General features: G+C 34.4%; 1 protein-coding gene across 3 annotated transcripts in view; it reads right to left on the bottom strand.

Moving 5' to 3' along the window:
* The window catches only part of larp (La related protein), a 467,832-nt gene that overhangs the window by 15,011 nt on the left and 436,089 nt on the right, over positions 1 to 16,732 (bottom strand). For all 3 annotated transcript variants that reach the window (XM_090369301.1, XM_090369300.1, XM_090369299.1), the window contains one exon: positions 3,231 to 3,830. In XM_090369301.1, the coding sequence (XP_090225427.1) occupies positions 3,246 to 3,830 (585 nt within the window). In that variant the 3' untranslated portion in view covers positions 3,231 to 3,245. The remainder of the gene's footprint in view (positions 1 to 3,230; positions 3,831 to 16,732) is intronic.

The following is a 16,732-nucleotide window of genomic DNA, read 5'->3' as shown; positions in this document are numbered from 1 at the left end:
GATAAAAAAATTTGTGGGCTGACTTTGCATCTTGGAATTGTAGCATCTGGTGAGTTGTAACTTGCTGCAACACATCTGAAGACACTGTACTGCTTGTAGCATTTGTTCATCTGCAGTCAGTTTGAATTAGCTGCACTGAACAGGCATTTTATAAATTTTGTTGCATTTTAAAAAAAACTGATTTTATTGGACAGCAAATTTGCATAAAATTTTGTTTCAAATTAGAAAAACAGTGCAAAAGAAACCAACAAAATGTTAAAAACAACTTTCAGAGAAGATGCTACACGTTGTTTCACAATATAGCAAGGGCCCCTTATCCATCAAATATGTTGCACAAGTGGCCCTAGAGCAAGGATAGGTCTCCTCTAGAGAACTGTCCTTGCTCTAGCTGCTCTTCAAATTCAAATATCAATGTTGTTGTTGTTATTTGGTTTTTAGGAGCATTAGCAACTAAGGCCATATTGCTCTGGGAATATGCGATGGTCATCGCTTGACCTTTCCGCATCCTCTATATTTGGTGGTTCACAGGCTCGAACCCCGGTCTAATCAAGAAGCGCTGCTGCTGCTGCTCACGGAGGCACCAAATATCAATGATTCAATTGCTTGTAAGTATTAACCATATGGTAACCTAGGTACTCATTGCACTACATGACTAATACTAATACAAATGGATCACTTTTTCACAATCATGTTCATGATCTGATCAGAAGTGATCGATGTTTATCTACAAATCTGCTAGTGAAATTGTTATTTCTCATGGGACATGTCATTCAATTTTGACACAAGATTTGGGAATGCAACTTATTTCAGCCAAGTTTTCAGCTTTGTATCCTCACTGATGGTCAATGTAAAGATCTTTGTAGATGTGCTGCTGCTAACCCACATTTTTTCGATCATTACTGGAAATGAATCATGGGTATATGGTTATGACCTGGAAACAAAGACTCTGTACTCTCGATGGACCTTGAAGAAGAGTCCATCTTCTCAACGGTCCAAAGGCAATCTTAATCAAATGTGCCCATTCTAGTTTTTGGCTCACAAGATTGTTCGTTATGAATTTCCCTCATGGTCAAATTATGAGCCAAGAATACTAAAAATGGTGATTGGGCAGTGCTGTTCAGAGAAAGTGGATGGAAAAGGGGGGGGGGGGGGGCTTCACAGGGAACTGACACTTCCATAATGACAATGCACTCCACCACTGTGGTTCCTCATTTGCCATACTCATCAGATTTAGTTTCCTGTAATCCTTCCCCACACCAAACTTGAAAGGTCACAGATTTGCAAGGACTAACAAAATTATTCAGAATGCAAGGCAAGAACTATCAGTGACTCCAAGAAAAGCAATCAGGAATGTTAATAGAAGTTGCAGGAATATTTGAATCTGTGTATATAGTGGCAAAGGGACTCCGAAGGAGACCTATATAACCAGTAAGCTTCATCATTTTGCATATTAGTTTAGCCCTTTAAATTTTTGATCATACCTTTTTTTTTTTTTTTAAAAATACTGTATTAGGTAGGAGGAGGTTCACACCTGCAATGCACTAACAACCACAGTATATCAAGATCATACTCTATACATGCAACCAGTTAAGAATGTATATGCAAGCATATAGTCTCAACCTTTCAGTAAATAATTGCTTTTATACACATATATATAAAAATATGCAGATAAAATGCTAAACAATAAATGTCAACTATCTATCCAAACAGAAAAAAGGGGCTTTATCTTCCTCTACATAATCATTTTAGTATAAGAGGATGCACATTCAATTGCTATAAAGTAGGGAACCATGCAAACAATTTCTTTCAACCATTAGTTTGAAGAGTTATCTATTGAAACAGCCATATTACAAATAACAAATACACCATAAACTCAGCAACAGCACTGAAATGCAGGGGATCAATCCATTCAAAGAAAACTAGCATTTGCATGGCTTCCTGTTTTATAATAAATAGGTGCATATCTTTCCAATATTACACACAGTAAGTCCCCGGCATACATAAAAGATATGTTCCAGGTCTCCTTACGTAAGTCAAGTTTTACGTAACTCGGGAATGACTAATAAAATATTGCTACTATATCCCCGATATGCCAAAATTACAAAAACCATATAATATCCTCAGAAGAATGAAGAAAAATAGTTATATATTTTTAATGAGTTCAATTAAAAACTTTATCTGGGGAAAGTGGTGGAGTAGCCAGAGTGACATATAAGAAAAGAAAACACAAAAGGAAGGAAAAAAAAAAAACATATTATTGTACTCTAAAAACGGATTGTATTTCGTAGCCTTGATTATTATAGTTCACTTCATTGGTGCCAATCCCTTCGCCACTTCTTGTATTCTTCTTTGTCCTTTATTATTGTTTTCACTGTTGACACTGACAAATCTAAACACCGCATGATACATGTTAATGTTTGACCATTTTCATACATCTTTATTATTTTAATTTTCTGATCCAAATCGATTGCTTTCCTTTTCTTGGTAGATTTACTGGTAGTGCTGTCACTTATGCCCTTAGTGGGCACCATGACAATGGTCAAAATGAAATTTTCTTTAAAGAACTTCACAGGGTTAAGGCAGAAACACACTTATCACCTCACACGAGCTCACATTTTACTAAAGCACATTTCTGGAGATTACTACCATAAAATAATAAAAACAACTTACAGTTTCCAGTTTATTGGGCTTTACTGTTAGTGAAATCTATTATAAGCAGGTAGTAAACTCGATCTTTTTGTGTGATAATACCAATGGCTGGAATTCTGTGGGTTTTCACATTATTATGGTGAAATGTGTGTCCCCTTCGCTGAAATCTTCAGTCATATGTCATATTAAAAAATAAATAAATTTTCAAACCTTCTCTTCATTCGTAATTTTTAGGCTTCGTAAACTTGTTACTCTGCATCTCACTTGCGTAATTTGTGTGCCATGTTTGTTGTTATCAATTGCTTTTTTTTAAAAAAAAAAGTCCGAGATTACGTAACTCTGAGACACTGTATTTACTATATCTTTTTAGCAAAGTGTGTGATGAAAATCCACAAGACAAATTCAATACACTTTATCTGTTGATCAACCCTATGATTAACTACTACTATTGATACCATGATCATCTATGAACACTAATATAAAAAAAATAAAAAAATACACCAGGTTTCACCTGTTTATTATAATACTGCTAGGTCAAATAAAAACAAATACTGCTACAGAAATAAGATGACAAATGTTACCTTTTGAATTGCAGACTAGTTCACCTTGCTGCTCACAGATGCAGTACCATTAGACGGATGTGTTGCTGCATTAATTTGGCATGAGGAACTACTTTCTTTTACTCCACACAAAGTTATGTCAGCCCTATCATGTCCAGAAGTACTGCATGAGGTGTTACTACTAGCATTCATGTTTTGGCTCACTTTGCAAATCACAGTTGAAGTACCATTTGGAACAATTGTCTGGTCTATAGTTGATGTCAACAATGACTTTTTTCCAGGTCCCTTTTTAAATTCATGTCCACTAGAACTATCTGCACTTTGACTATGTGCTCGATCTCTATCTTGACTGTGGTGTTTCTTTTCTGAGTAAGACCTTGGTCTGCCACCAGATTTTCTGCGAGTCCTATTGATTCCTTGACTGGATTCCTCTCCAAACGAGGAACTATTTGGTATTCTAATTTCTGTAATATGTTCACCTTTTCTCCTTTGAACACCTGCAGACTCAGAATTATTTCTGCGCCTCATACTTACTGTACCACTCGTGCTCGGTTCTGAAACACATTCAGATTTTGCAGATCTCATTCGATGTGCAATGCGATCTCTCTGTGCTACTGCAGCCTAAAGAGAATAAAAATGAAAATCAATGGTTTTAGTATTTCTTATGATCCATTTAATACCAATTTAATAACAAGAACACCTGATTATTTCTGTATAAAGGATAGCAAATGGGGAGGGGGAAATATGATAGCCATGGTGATACATTGTTGTTTGTGTAAGAGTTTATCGGTGCAACAGCTACTGTGGCCATATTGCACCTAACATATGATCTTAAAGCTGACAAGATTTATTTTTCAGTTCTGGGTTCATTCTTGTGGTTATAGACACCGGCAAATATGAGGAAAGTAAATAGCTCATCTATGTTTGAATTTTCTCCTGTGATGTGTTAAGGTCAGATTTCTGTAGCTGTGTCAGGAGATGAAAAGCTGCTCCTCGTGCCATCTGATGTATGGTACAATCTAAAAGAAGTGTTTGACTGTAATCTAGGAGTTACAATTAGGACATACTAGAGGATCAACTTTTGCGGGAAGATGTAGATGTGTGAAGTAGCTGTGCCCCCAATAGTATTTTCACGAGAATAACTTCATGTCTATTAGTTCAAAAACTTGACTTACATAATTAAATTCATACTTTATGTGGAATAATTTATTATTGGGCTGATTCTTCCAAAGTTGTAGACAGTGAAGTTATTGCATTTGAGTTTTTTGCAGCTCGACCTGAACACATTATCTGGGATGCCTGTATGCCCAGGAATCCAGCAAAAAAAAAACCTTGGTTTTCTTTCTGAAAGTCATATCAACTGTTTTTGAATTTGATACAATATTGGATGAGTAATGGAATATTTGCATTAAAGAGCATTTATGGCACTTAGTGAATCAATGTATAAGATGTAGTTCAGGAGAGGTACATACTCAAAGTTGTTCAGTGCAATAAGTATTGCCATTGACTGGGCAGTGTAACAACTGCATTCAAATGGAATGCATTTTAAAGATTGTTATAATAGGAAAGACTACTGCGCTACCTACATCAGTATTTTATTTTATTTTATTTTCCCCGAGTCATTTGTGTATGAGATGCAGCTATTAATGAGACAGTTGCAATAAAATAAATATAATGAAATATTTTGTACCTTACAAGTTATTCCCTTAAAAATAACTGCCTTGGGCTTTTAAACATGTTTCTTCCAAGCACAGAAACATTTTTGGAAGTCCTCTTTCGAAAGTCATTTTAATAACACTTTGGTCATTTTTTTTTTTTTTTTTCCTGGTGTCTTCAAAGGACTGAAAATGGGTTCCCTTAAGTACACTTTTTCAGTTTTGGGAAGAAAAAAAGTCACAAGGGGCTAGGTAATGGCAAGTAAGGTGCATGTTCACACGAGGAATCATTTTTTTGGCCAACCATCCTACCCTAATTCAGATCTCTTTCAATTTTTTCCCCACAGCCTTTTCAAAACTTCAATGTAGTATGTCTGATTTGGTGGGACATATTCAGCCATAAGAATTCCTTTAATATCGAAGGAAACAAGAAGTATAGTTTTCGTTTTTGATTTGCTTGCTTTTAGTTTCCGGGTTGTTTGTTTGTTATTGGTTTTTAGGAGCATTAGCAACTAAGGCCATATTGCTCCGGGATATGCGGTGGTCATTCCCTGACCTTTCCGCATCCTCTGTATTTGGTGGTGACGGGCTCGAACCCCGGTCTAATCAAGAAGCGTGTGCTATGCACTGCTGCTCCTTCCCACCTGGCTACGGAGGCGCCTTCCGGGTTGTACTGGAACAGCCAACTTTCATTGCAAGTAATTATATTCAGAAAGTTTTTTTTGTTTTTTGTTTTTTTTTTGCTGTTGTTTATATGTTCCTTACATTCTCCTTTCATTCCACTACATACAAGTGGCAAAAAGAATAATGGAAAAAAACTATGTGGTGCTAGGGCTGTATGAGATGTACACAAAGCAGGAGGACATGACATGCGACTAGCTGGTGCTCAATACTAATACTAGCTGGTTTTCGGGTAAGGGAAGCGCATAGGATGATAGGTTTAATTTCCCTTTTTTTTTTTTTTTTTATTAATTATTATTATTTAGTTAGTTATTTTATTTTTATCATTGTTTTGTTCGGTTTTTTTTTTTTTTTTTTTTTTTTGGCTGGTGCAGCATAAGCCATAGGCTTTCTTGCACCATGCGGCCGTTACTAATACTAGCTGGTGCTCAATGCAAATCTAGATCTTCAATTTGTTTCAAAATCTTCATAAACTTAGTCTCCTCATTCTTTGATCTTGGCAAAGATTTTTTCTCATGCCTAAATTTGTCTGTTTCTTTGTCCACATTGAGTTCCATGGGTGCCCACAGTAAGGGACAAGGGGACAATTGTTCCCCCTACTGCAGAGTTTGGAAACTAGACACCTTAGAGGAGATTTGATTGAGGTGTTTAAGGCTCTGAGAGGCATCAGTAAAATGAATGAGGACAAAATTTTCAAGATTATAAATGATGCTAGAACTAGGGGACATAAATTCAAGTTACGGGGGGAAATATTTAGATTGGACTGCAGGAAGTTTTATTTTAGCCAGCGAGTTATAAATTACTGGAATAAGTTGCCTTCGTGGGTGGTAGAGGCCGACAGTTTGGGGAAATTCAAAGGTCATCTGGATAGTACTTTCGGGTAAGGGAAGCGCATAGGATGATAGGATTAATTTCCTTTTTATTTATTTTTTATTTCATTTTATTATTTTTATTTATTTATTAATTATTATTATTTATTTATTTATTTAATTTTTGTTTTTATCATTGTTTTGTTCGGATTTTTTTTTTTTTGGCTGGTGCAGCATAAGCCATAGGCTTTCTTGCACCATACGGCCGTTACTAATACTAATATATAAACTTTGTATATAAATGTTTTTAAATATTAATCTGTTCTTGTTTAGACTTGATTGCCCAATATTAGTGCAATTATTAAAAAAATCAGTTCATTAATCTTATGGTGAAGTATGCAAGTGATCATAAGATCACTTTCAAAAAATACCACATAATACAGTAAACCCCCGCTATTCGCAGTATCTGTATTCGCAGTTTCGCGATCGCTGATTTAATATAAAATGAAACCTAAAAAAATGTGAATTTTAAAGCGTCGTGAATATTTTCCGCCATAAAAAAACATGGGCGTGGCTAAAATTATCTTTCCCGGTCAAAACAGCGCTCAGTGGGTGGGGGGAGAGGGGTGACAAAATCGTGAGCGTGGATGTTTCTCGCTAATCCTTGTTCAGTATGTGTTATGCACTTGTCATGGAAGGTTTCTTCGTTTTTGTTTTTAATTTATATGCTTATAAATTGAATAAAATTATAAATTGATATGCGTACAAAAGTGATAAATCTACCGTTTTGCAGTGTAAAACAGACTTTTTCGAGTGTTAACGGAAGAAAGTGACTTTATTGTGGACAAGTTCTTTCTAACCCGTACAAAAAATATGGCTACGAATAACAAGGGAAATGTGAAAAGATCAAAGAAGGTGATGACACATTAGCAAATAAAATTGAGTTATTAGATAAAATTTCTAATGGTGAAAATGTCTCCTCAGTGGCAAAACATTATAAAATCAATGAGTCAACGGTACGATCAATCAAAAAATCGGAAGAAAAAATCGCCGTAGTGTCCGTGAAAACGCGCTAATTGCTTAAAAAATTTGCTCTGTAATTCGCGATGTTAAATTTGGAAAAAGCTTTAAATCTGTGGATAGAAAGACCGAACTCAAAATAAAATTCTATTAAGTTCACTCATCATTCGTGAAAAAACAAAACTCCTTTATCAACACTTTAGCGAAACTGGTGATAGCACTGGCAGGATAAATTTTTTTGCTAGCAAAGGCACTGGTTTGAAATTTCTAATAAATATTATATTTAATATTAAATTGTTTCTTATTTTCATTTCGATGCCATATGCTTGCATTTCACTATGTACTGTCTATGTACATAGTCATATTATGAAGGTACATCTAATACATACATAGACAAAATTTTAGACTAGTTTTTCTTATATATTTCATACTTTGGAACGGAACCCCTTTATTACTATGGGAGCCATAGCTCAGTATTCGTGGCATTTCTCAGGAACGTAACCCCCGCTATTCGCGGGGGTTTACTGTATAATGACACTGAAAATTTTCTTTAAATCAATACAAGTGAGACTGATTTCAATAAAAACATTAATTTTCTGAATCCTCAACTAAACTATTTTTTAAAATAGTTGTCTTCAATGCCTTATGGTGAATGAAAAAGCAGATATGACTGTACTTATCTTACTGTATTTCATATTTAGTTCCTGCAAGCAAAATTCACTAACAGTGCTGCTCATTCAAAATGTACTAAACAAAATCAACACCAGCAAGACATTTTCTATTAAAATTAGAAACATTCGAAAACTGTATACCCTGATATTATACTTTAAACAAATAAACTGAATTTATATTAGCACAAGTGCTAACTTCTGAAAGTTAGCATTTTTAGCACTTCCAAGTACAGACCTTCTTACAAGAGAGAGATATCTTTCAAATTAATTAATGCATATATGATACCAATGGAGAATTATGAAAATCATAATAAAATGCAATAAACAATTTTTAAAGTTTTTGTTTTTTTTTTTTGCTGTTGTTTATATATGTTCTTTACGTTCTCCTTTCATTCGACTACATACAAGTGGCAAAAAAGAATAATGGAAAAAAAACCATGTGGTGCTAGGGCTGTATGACATGTATGCAAAGCAGGAGGCCATGACAAGCGACTAGCTGGTGCTCAATGCAAATATAAGATGGAATACTTTATATTCCAGTTCTCTAGTAAGGAATAGAAAAGGTTGAGCTGAAGCTCAGCATTTATGCATGTAAGCATGCATGTATGTGTACCTCTGTCATTTTACTTTACATTACTTTAAGTAATTTACTTTCCTTCAACTTTAAGTCAAGCTAGTTTGATTCAATATGCAAGAATTTTAATATACAGTAACTAATTTATTAAATTTATATTACAAAATTATAAAATTTTTATGCACATTCCTTAACATTTCGGCCAGATTATTTCATTTTGATAGCCACTCATACAGCAAATTAGTTAACAACGAGAAACCCCTTATTGTTTTTTCCTTTCGATCTAGGTGGTTGCCTCTGAAAACATCACCTAGACTGTAGACATGCAACGATAGCTATTTTGTATTTCTTTCAAACATGCTCTATTCTTCTTTAATAATTCATATACATATATTTTCTCTAAAATCATACTGTAGATTCCATTATGGCCATAGTGTACATATAGCTACTACACTAGCCCATAACCTGTATATTAAATATTACGTTATTATTTCTCCATACTACTATACCTATTTCATTTTGTTATTCATATATCGTGCGGTGTGTGTGTGTGTGTGTGTGTGTGTGTGTGTGTGTGTGTGTGTGTGTGTGTGTGTGTGTGTGTGTGTGTGGCCAGTCCTTGTACAACACATTTACACTACATGACTTCAATCAAACACAATTTATAAGTAGGGGAACAATGTTGCATATGATATGAACCAAATTTGCTTATTGCAAGGTTTGCCTTCGTGTTTACAATAAATGGCAGTCAAACGTGGCTGAATCACCCCAGCTGCACGCAACACCTACTGCATTGTTTACTCGGTTGCTACATTTACGAGCTGATTTATTTGTGTGCATCAAGTGTGCCTCCTCATTTTTGTTCTTTTTATACTGTAATTGTGCTTTATTCCCTAAAAATGAATAAAATACTTGAAAAAAGCAAGAAAAGAAAGCATGAAAATAAAACGTGCTGGTGAAAATACTGCAAGTTAAGAGAGAAAAAGGCAAGCAATATTGATGGAGGAAAAACACGAAATTGTGAAACACTGAACAGAATGAAAGAACATGTGATGTTGTGTGTGCTACAGGCATACATGAGGCAATGCTAAGAACAATTAGAAAGAATGCCGAGAACATAAAAGCAATTTTTATAGCAGTAACAACTGAAAGTGTAACAAAATCCATTAGATCAAGACAAAGAATTAGAAGAGATGAAACATTTATCTGTTTGGATAGAAGATCAAACAGAGAAGAGATCAGGAAATATAAATAAAATATTTAAAGATATTCAAAGATCTCAGAAATAAAGCCGAAAACCCTCAAAAAGAGTCTCCCTTTACTGCCAGTAGTGGCTTGTTTAATAATTTCAGGAAACACAACACTTACCATATGTGAAATTATCAGGTGAAACTGTGAGTGCAGACGAAGCAGCAGCAAAGACATTTCTACTGATACTGAAAAAACTAGTTGAGGAAGAGGGCTGTACACTGGACCAAAATTTCAACTTTGACAAAACAGGACCATATTGGAAAAATATGCCATCATGAACATATATCTCGAGAGAGAAAGCACAAGCTCCAGGCTTCAAGGCTGCTAAGGATACATTGACTTATGTTAGGAGCAAATGCAAGTGGTGACTTGAAACTGAAGTCTATTGTTGTTTATAATGAAGCCAATCCACGACATTAAGAGGGATCATAAGGCATTTACTTTAGGAGTAGCAGAAGAGAGGGAATGACAGGGCAGATCATCACTGATCTTCTAATAGACGTATCTGAGAATGTGTTTTGAAGCTACTGCAAAAAAAAAAAAATAAAAAAAAATTGGATTTTAAGATTTCAATTGTTTTGAACAATGAATCACCCTCCGACCATTGCTGAACTGTCACCAAACATCAAAATCCTGTTTTTATCCCCATCTCTTAACTAGTCACTTGCTGCTTTTACGCACTATTATACAAATTTATCATTTAAGATGTTGATAGCAGTAACAGAAAAGTGCAAATATGCATCAACAATTATGGACTACTAGAAGCGATTCAACATAAAGAATGCAATTGACATAATTGTGGAGGCCTGGAACAAAGTGATTTTACCAGATTTTATTTGTGATTTTAAAGGCTTTGATCCTGTAAAGGAGCTTCCTAAATTAAAAGTGCACTGTATTGCCCTTGAAAAGCAGGTTGGCTTTGAGAAATTGGAGGAAGAAGACTTAGAAGAATTGCTTCAGTCCTATGAAGAATTGCAACAAGGCAGTGGGGAAGACTACGAAGATGAATGATTGCAAGCCACCACAAAACAGTTTTCTACTTCACGGTTACCTTCAGTTTTGAATTCATTTGAGAAAAGTATGCAGTGGCTAGAAGGTAATGATTACAATGCAGAAAGAAGCAGAATAGTGCTACAATTTGATCTGCTTTGGAGCCATACAAACAGCTACTTTGTGAAAGAAGGAAGATGGCAAAGCAACATAAAAAAATTAGATGTCTTTTTTATTAAAAACCCAAGAAAGAGACAGAAAATGAACTACAGCTCTGTAGTTCTGGTGCGACCACAATTCGTCCAAAGCCCTCATCTGCATCTCCTCCATCTCCCAGTTCTGATAACGATGTCAACCTGCTGCCACTTTACCCATAATTCCACTGCTTCAAACCTTTCTCACGCCTTCTCCCTCAAGCTGTTGTCATTTTTATTTTTAAATGTAAGAGCCTAAATATTTAAATCATTAAATTATGAATTTAACATTTTTTAACTGTGTAAGTATTTTATTACAATTATTTATTGTATTTAGTAATGTTTTGGTTAAAAATGTGTGTTCAACACCTAACCCTATTTTTCCCATAAATGTCTTATTTATATTGCATGATTTTGCATTGCACGAGGGTTTCTAGGAACACAACTATTGTTTTATATGAAGTCTGACTGTATGTGCGTGCGCGCACACGCACGCACACACACACACACACACACACACACACTACTGGAAGCTTTACAGAAGGATTTGATAAAGTTTTATTGACAATTTCACTATTATCCATCACAAGGTATGTAAGACATGTATGAATCTTTACATTTGAAAAAGAGCAGATTTTGATTGAATAAGTTAAAGGTTTATTTGTATTGAAATCAAATGGTGCAAGGAGCAATTATAGCCAAAAGCACTGCAGATAAGAAACATTACTTACAAGAAGTAATGTTTGGATAATGTAATGTAATTATCATAATAGCATTACTTACATTATCATAATGCTAACTCCAAATTATCTACTGACAGTAGATGATTGTACATTAAGTGTTCATTTTAAACTGAAATGGGAGAAAGTATTCATAGATCAGGAACCACCAAAGAGCTTATGGAAGTATGTAAAATTGTGATAATCTATGTATCGGAAAGTGCAAAGCAAAAATAAAGAGTGACTGGCATATTATAACAAGTGTATTTAACTGCAAGGATGGATGCAATGAAATGTGCTATGCAATCACACCTTCAAGTGCATAGCAGCTTTAGAAGAATGTAATTATTAAAGATAAAAGATGGTAGGTAGTGTACAAGATTCAATGTATAAGTTTCCTAGAGGGAATATGAAGGAGAGTAAGAAATAGAAAAAGAAAAGTAAACATTTACACACATTATAATAACATGTAGGTAAAGAAATGCAAAATAATATAATAACAGAAAGCAAATAATGGAACATTATAAAGTGAAATACATACAGTGAAAGTAAATTAGAAGTTATAGTATTAATGTAGCAAAAGTGGAGTGGGGGGGGGGGTTTAAACAAGATTTTGAAATAAAAAGCCAGAATCAGAAATAAATGTTAATATTAAGAACATTAATACTAGAATAATTAGTTGGATAGATTATCATGGTTAACAACAGAGGACTACAGTCAAAACAGGACACAGTGCTTCATCACTCAAGACTACTGTTTAAAAAGGCCAAAGGATAAGTATATAAACACAGCTAGCCAAACAAGGGCAATATATTTTGTATAACAGTAATGTATAGAAGAGTCAAGATACTATTGTTTGAATGCATGTTAATTGTGCATAACTAAAAAGAAATGTAAAATAATTGAATTTAAAAAGTATTTCAGGTATTTTTAATGAATTTGTAATATTACAGTGATATTATGTAATAAATATGAAAGCTGGAGAGAGGAATACAGAATGTCAGGCAGGGCCGCCGCAAGTGGGTAGGTGAGGTAAGCGTCGCTTACAGGTGGCAGTTCAAGAGGGCACCAAAATTTCCTTCGATATTGTTTTCTGATTGGTTAACGCTTATTAGTACTCAACGTATAGGGTGAAATTTTATTTTGCTTACTGGTGGCACACAGGAATGCAGCGCTACTGATGCCAGGTTAGGTGAAAAATAGCAGCCAGGCAGCCATTTGCAAATATTAAAGATAATGGACAAAAAAAAAAAAAAAAACTTATAAAAAGTTTAATTCTATGTAACTAAAGTGCAATTTTTAAAAGAATAATTCTATGATAAAAAGTGGCTAATACTTAGGTATGCTGAAAGCTTAAAACTCAAAATGAGGCCCTTAAGCTTTTTAGGAAGTTTTGCTATATGGAAAAGAGAAGTTAATTTTATAATACTGTGTACATATATGGTAAAGGAGAAGGGAAATGGCTTTGGAATATGGGAAGTTAAAATAAGTTGAATACCAGAGGGAGAAAATAAACAATATAGAAATAGTCTTATAATTATTTAAATATTCTAATAAACTGGTAAATGTAGAAAGCAAAATTACAGTAAAGGGTTGATACTCAGACAAGTTGGGAGTATAACAGCCTAGACAAAGTCAAAAACATATTTAGAGACTTTTAGAATAAGACACAGTAATCCTTAAATATGAATATAATGCCCTTTTTAAAACAAGTACAAGGTATATAACATAGAGAACCGTTGTAAAATTGATTAAATCATAAATTATTCTGGAAAATAAGAATGAAAATCTTATCTAGAAAGTAAGAGAAAATCCAAATTGATAGAAGAGAAAGGAGTTATAAATTACAACCTGAGGCTATAGTTATATGAACAAATGATAGATATACCAATAACATGGCTGCATGTTAAAAAAAAGCTAGATAAAATGGAGACTATTTTTTATAGTTGTGTTTAAAGACAAGTAAGCCCCTCCCCCCACATAGACATCACATGGCAGAAAATACAAGTAATATGATAAAATATATTTTCAAACAAATACAGGCTCAAGGATTATAAAAGGGAAATGTAATAATTATAAGTTGAAGTTAAAAATGAAATAACAGAATGAAAATACTGTAAACAATACAAGAACACTCTTAGACATATCATTTCAAGTTGCCAAAGTCTATTTGGAATACTGTGTTCAAGTATGGAGACCTCATCTGAGAAAAAGGCAAAACGCAACTCGCATGGTGAGATCGGTAAAAGGGCACCCATATGAGGAAAGACTCCATATATGTGGGCTGCAGAGCTTGGCAACCAGGCACCTCAGAGGTGACCTGACTGAGATATATATATATGGGCAAATTTAGTTATAATTCGAATATAGGGATAGCAAAAATGTAAAAATCTGATGCAAGCTGAAGTAAATATTGATACATGGTCAGGTATTTCATCAGGAGACTACACCTGACCATGTACAGGTGACTCCCGCTTAACGCTGATAATGCGTTCCGGAAAAACAGAGCGCTACGTGAATCCGCGCTAAGCGAGCGCCGCATTCCCATAAGGTAACATATCTATTTGTGAGATGTGGTCGGTGCCATGGGATATTTCCTAATCGATAATAAACGGTAGTGAAAAGATGCACAAATGTTGGTCAAAATATTTAATATTCAAATATTTGTACATATAAAATATTCTGCATTACATACGTATATAATTATATGGTAACTACTTACGTATCAAAATTAAACTTAAAATTCCAATTAAAATCAAATTTAATTGATCTAAATTGATTTAATTTAATTGATGAATTTAATTATGAAAAATGTGTCGATTTTGGGTTGAACTTTGGCCCTCTTCCAAATAAACTAAAAGGGGTATTAATTTTAAATCACCCGCAGCGTTACCACCAACAATAAAGTCAACCGATCCTTCGCAGCTTTGAAACCTGGCATGTTTTTTTCTTCTTTCAATATGAAACTTCTTTTAGGCATTCGTTTCCACAAAAGTCCTGCTTCATCTATGTTAAAAACTTGTTGAGAAGTTCAATAATTTTAACAAGTTCTTTTTTTGAAACTTTCGGCTCCTTGATCTGCACTTGCGGCTTCTCCCTGGATTTTAAATCTATTCATCGAGCCCTTACTAGTTTTAAATGGTTCCGATTTTTTTTTTTTTTTTTTTTTTTAGGTGAGTTTTCTTCAGATCATCATATAGGCTAATCTCTCTCTCTCTCTCTTTTATTATTCATAATTTTTAATTTAACTGAATTCTGCATTGGATATTATCTTCAATAAAATTAGTTAGTCTTTCCATTTCAATCCTAATAGCCGGCCTAATCCTTGTTGCTTGCAGTGGAACAGCTATCTTTCCCACTGCTAAAATTAATTCTTTATTTTTTTTATAATTGTTCTTACAGTTAAACTTGCAAGTCCTAAATTATGGCACACATCCGCTTGTCTTTGACCGGAATCGATTCGCTTCAAAACGTCTAATTTAATTTTCAAATTCAGTAGTATTTTTCTTACATTTATAGTCTTCGTACTGCACCCAGACGTTGTTTCTTTTTCATTCTTATTGGCCATTATTAACTCTTCGAAAATGTAACTGCGTTGGTTGCATTAATTACGATACAATGTTCAAGTAAACTGTCCGTTATGCATGATGTCTAATACTGTACTGAGTGATGACTAGACTTCGGATAAATGCATATAACGCAAATATTAGAAGCAATACACTTGATCATTTTTTAAAATGTTGATCTCGGAACTACATTACAAGTCACTGTACTGCAATTGAATTAGTGCGCGACAGAATTTCACTGAGCGTGGGAATATTTCTCAAGTCTGCGTGGGAAAAGTTTTAACCGTATTTTTTATATTCATTTTCAAGCTATCAACTCCATCAAATGAAACGATTTCATTAAATATGCCAAAAATGGAATCTGTAAAAGAACGTTATAGTGATCTGTGACAGCGTTATAGTCAGATAGTGGTCATAATATAAGAACAGCGTTATAGTGAATCAGCGTAAAGCGAACCGCATTATAACAGGGGCCTGCTGTATAAGGAACTTCATTTCTGTACTTGTCCATAAATATTGTTCAAGATTTAGGCCTAAATGGATGTCAGATGAACTAATTAGACATGTGACAAAGAAGAAAAATGCATGGGATACATAAATTAACATGTGATAAAGAAGCCTATAATAGATATAAGCTGGTCTGTAACCAAGTTACAAAGAAGGTTAGGCAGGCAAAGGCAGATTACGAGAAATCTTTGGCAAAGGATGAAAAGAAAAACAGCAAAGAGTTCTTTATTTATGTAAACTCTAGAACGAAGGGGATGAATCAGATTGGTCCACTTGATATCGATGGTTCAACTGTTGATGATCCTGCTCAGGTAACTAACAAACTAAATGAATATTTTGCATCGACATTCATACATGAGGAGTTATTCAGCGAAGGGAATGCCAGAGGTGTATTCAACTCTGGCAGTAAGCTAGATAATCTTGAAATAACTGAGAGTAAAGTGGAGGAGAAATTGTTGAAGATAAACATAAGAAAGACACCTGGGGTGGAATCTATCGAGTTATATTAAAGGAGGCAGCAAAGGAAGTAAGCAAACCCTTAGCCATAATTATGAGAGCTTCCCTGGACTCAGGGGAGGTACCCATGGAGTGGAGATGTGCAAATGTGACCCCAATTCACAAAGGAGGATCAAAGGAAGACAAGTAATTACAGACCTGTTAGTTTAACTTGTGTTCCAGGGAAATTAATGGAGGCACTGGTTAAAGAAGCATTGCAGGATCATCTAGACAAGACTTCAGTTATAGCTTGGACACAGCATGGGTTTGTTAAGGGGAAGTCTTGTCTGACTAATTTGATTGCATACTATGATGTAGTCACAAAGGAACTGGAGGCAAAAAATAAGTTTGATATCATATATTTGGATCTTAGAAAAGCCTTTGATACTGT

Source organism: Mastigoproctus giganteus, chromosome 3 (assembly GCF_048544385.1).
Source record: "Mastigoproctus giganteus isolate SK-2022 chromosome 3, ASM4854438v1, whole genome shotgun sequence".
NCBI lineage: Eukaryota > Metazoa > Arthropoda > Arachnida > Uropygi > Thelyphonidae > Mastigoproctus > Mastigoproctus giganteus.
Note: the sequence above shows the minus strand (reverse complement) of the source record. Positions and strands in the feature narration are given on the sequence as shown.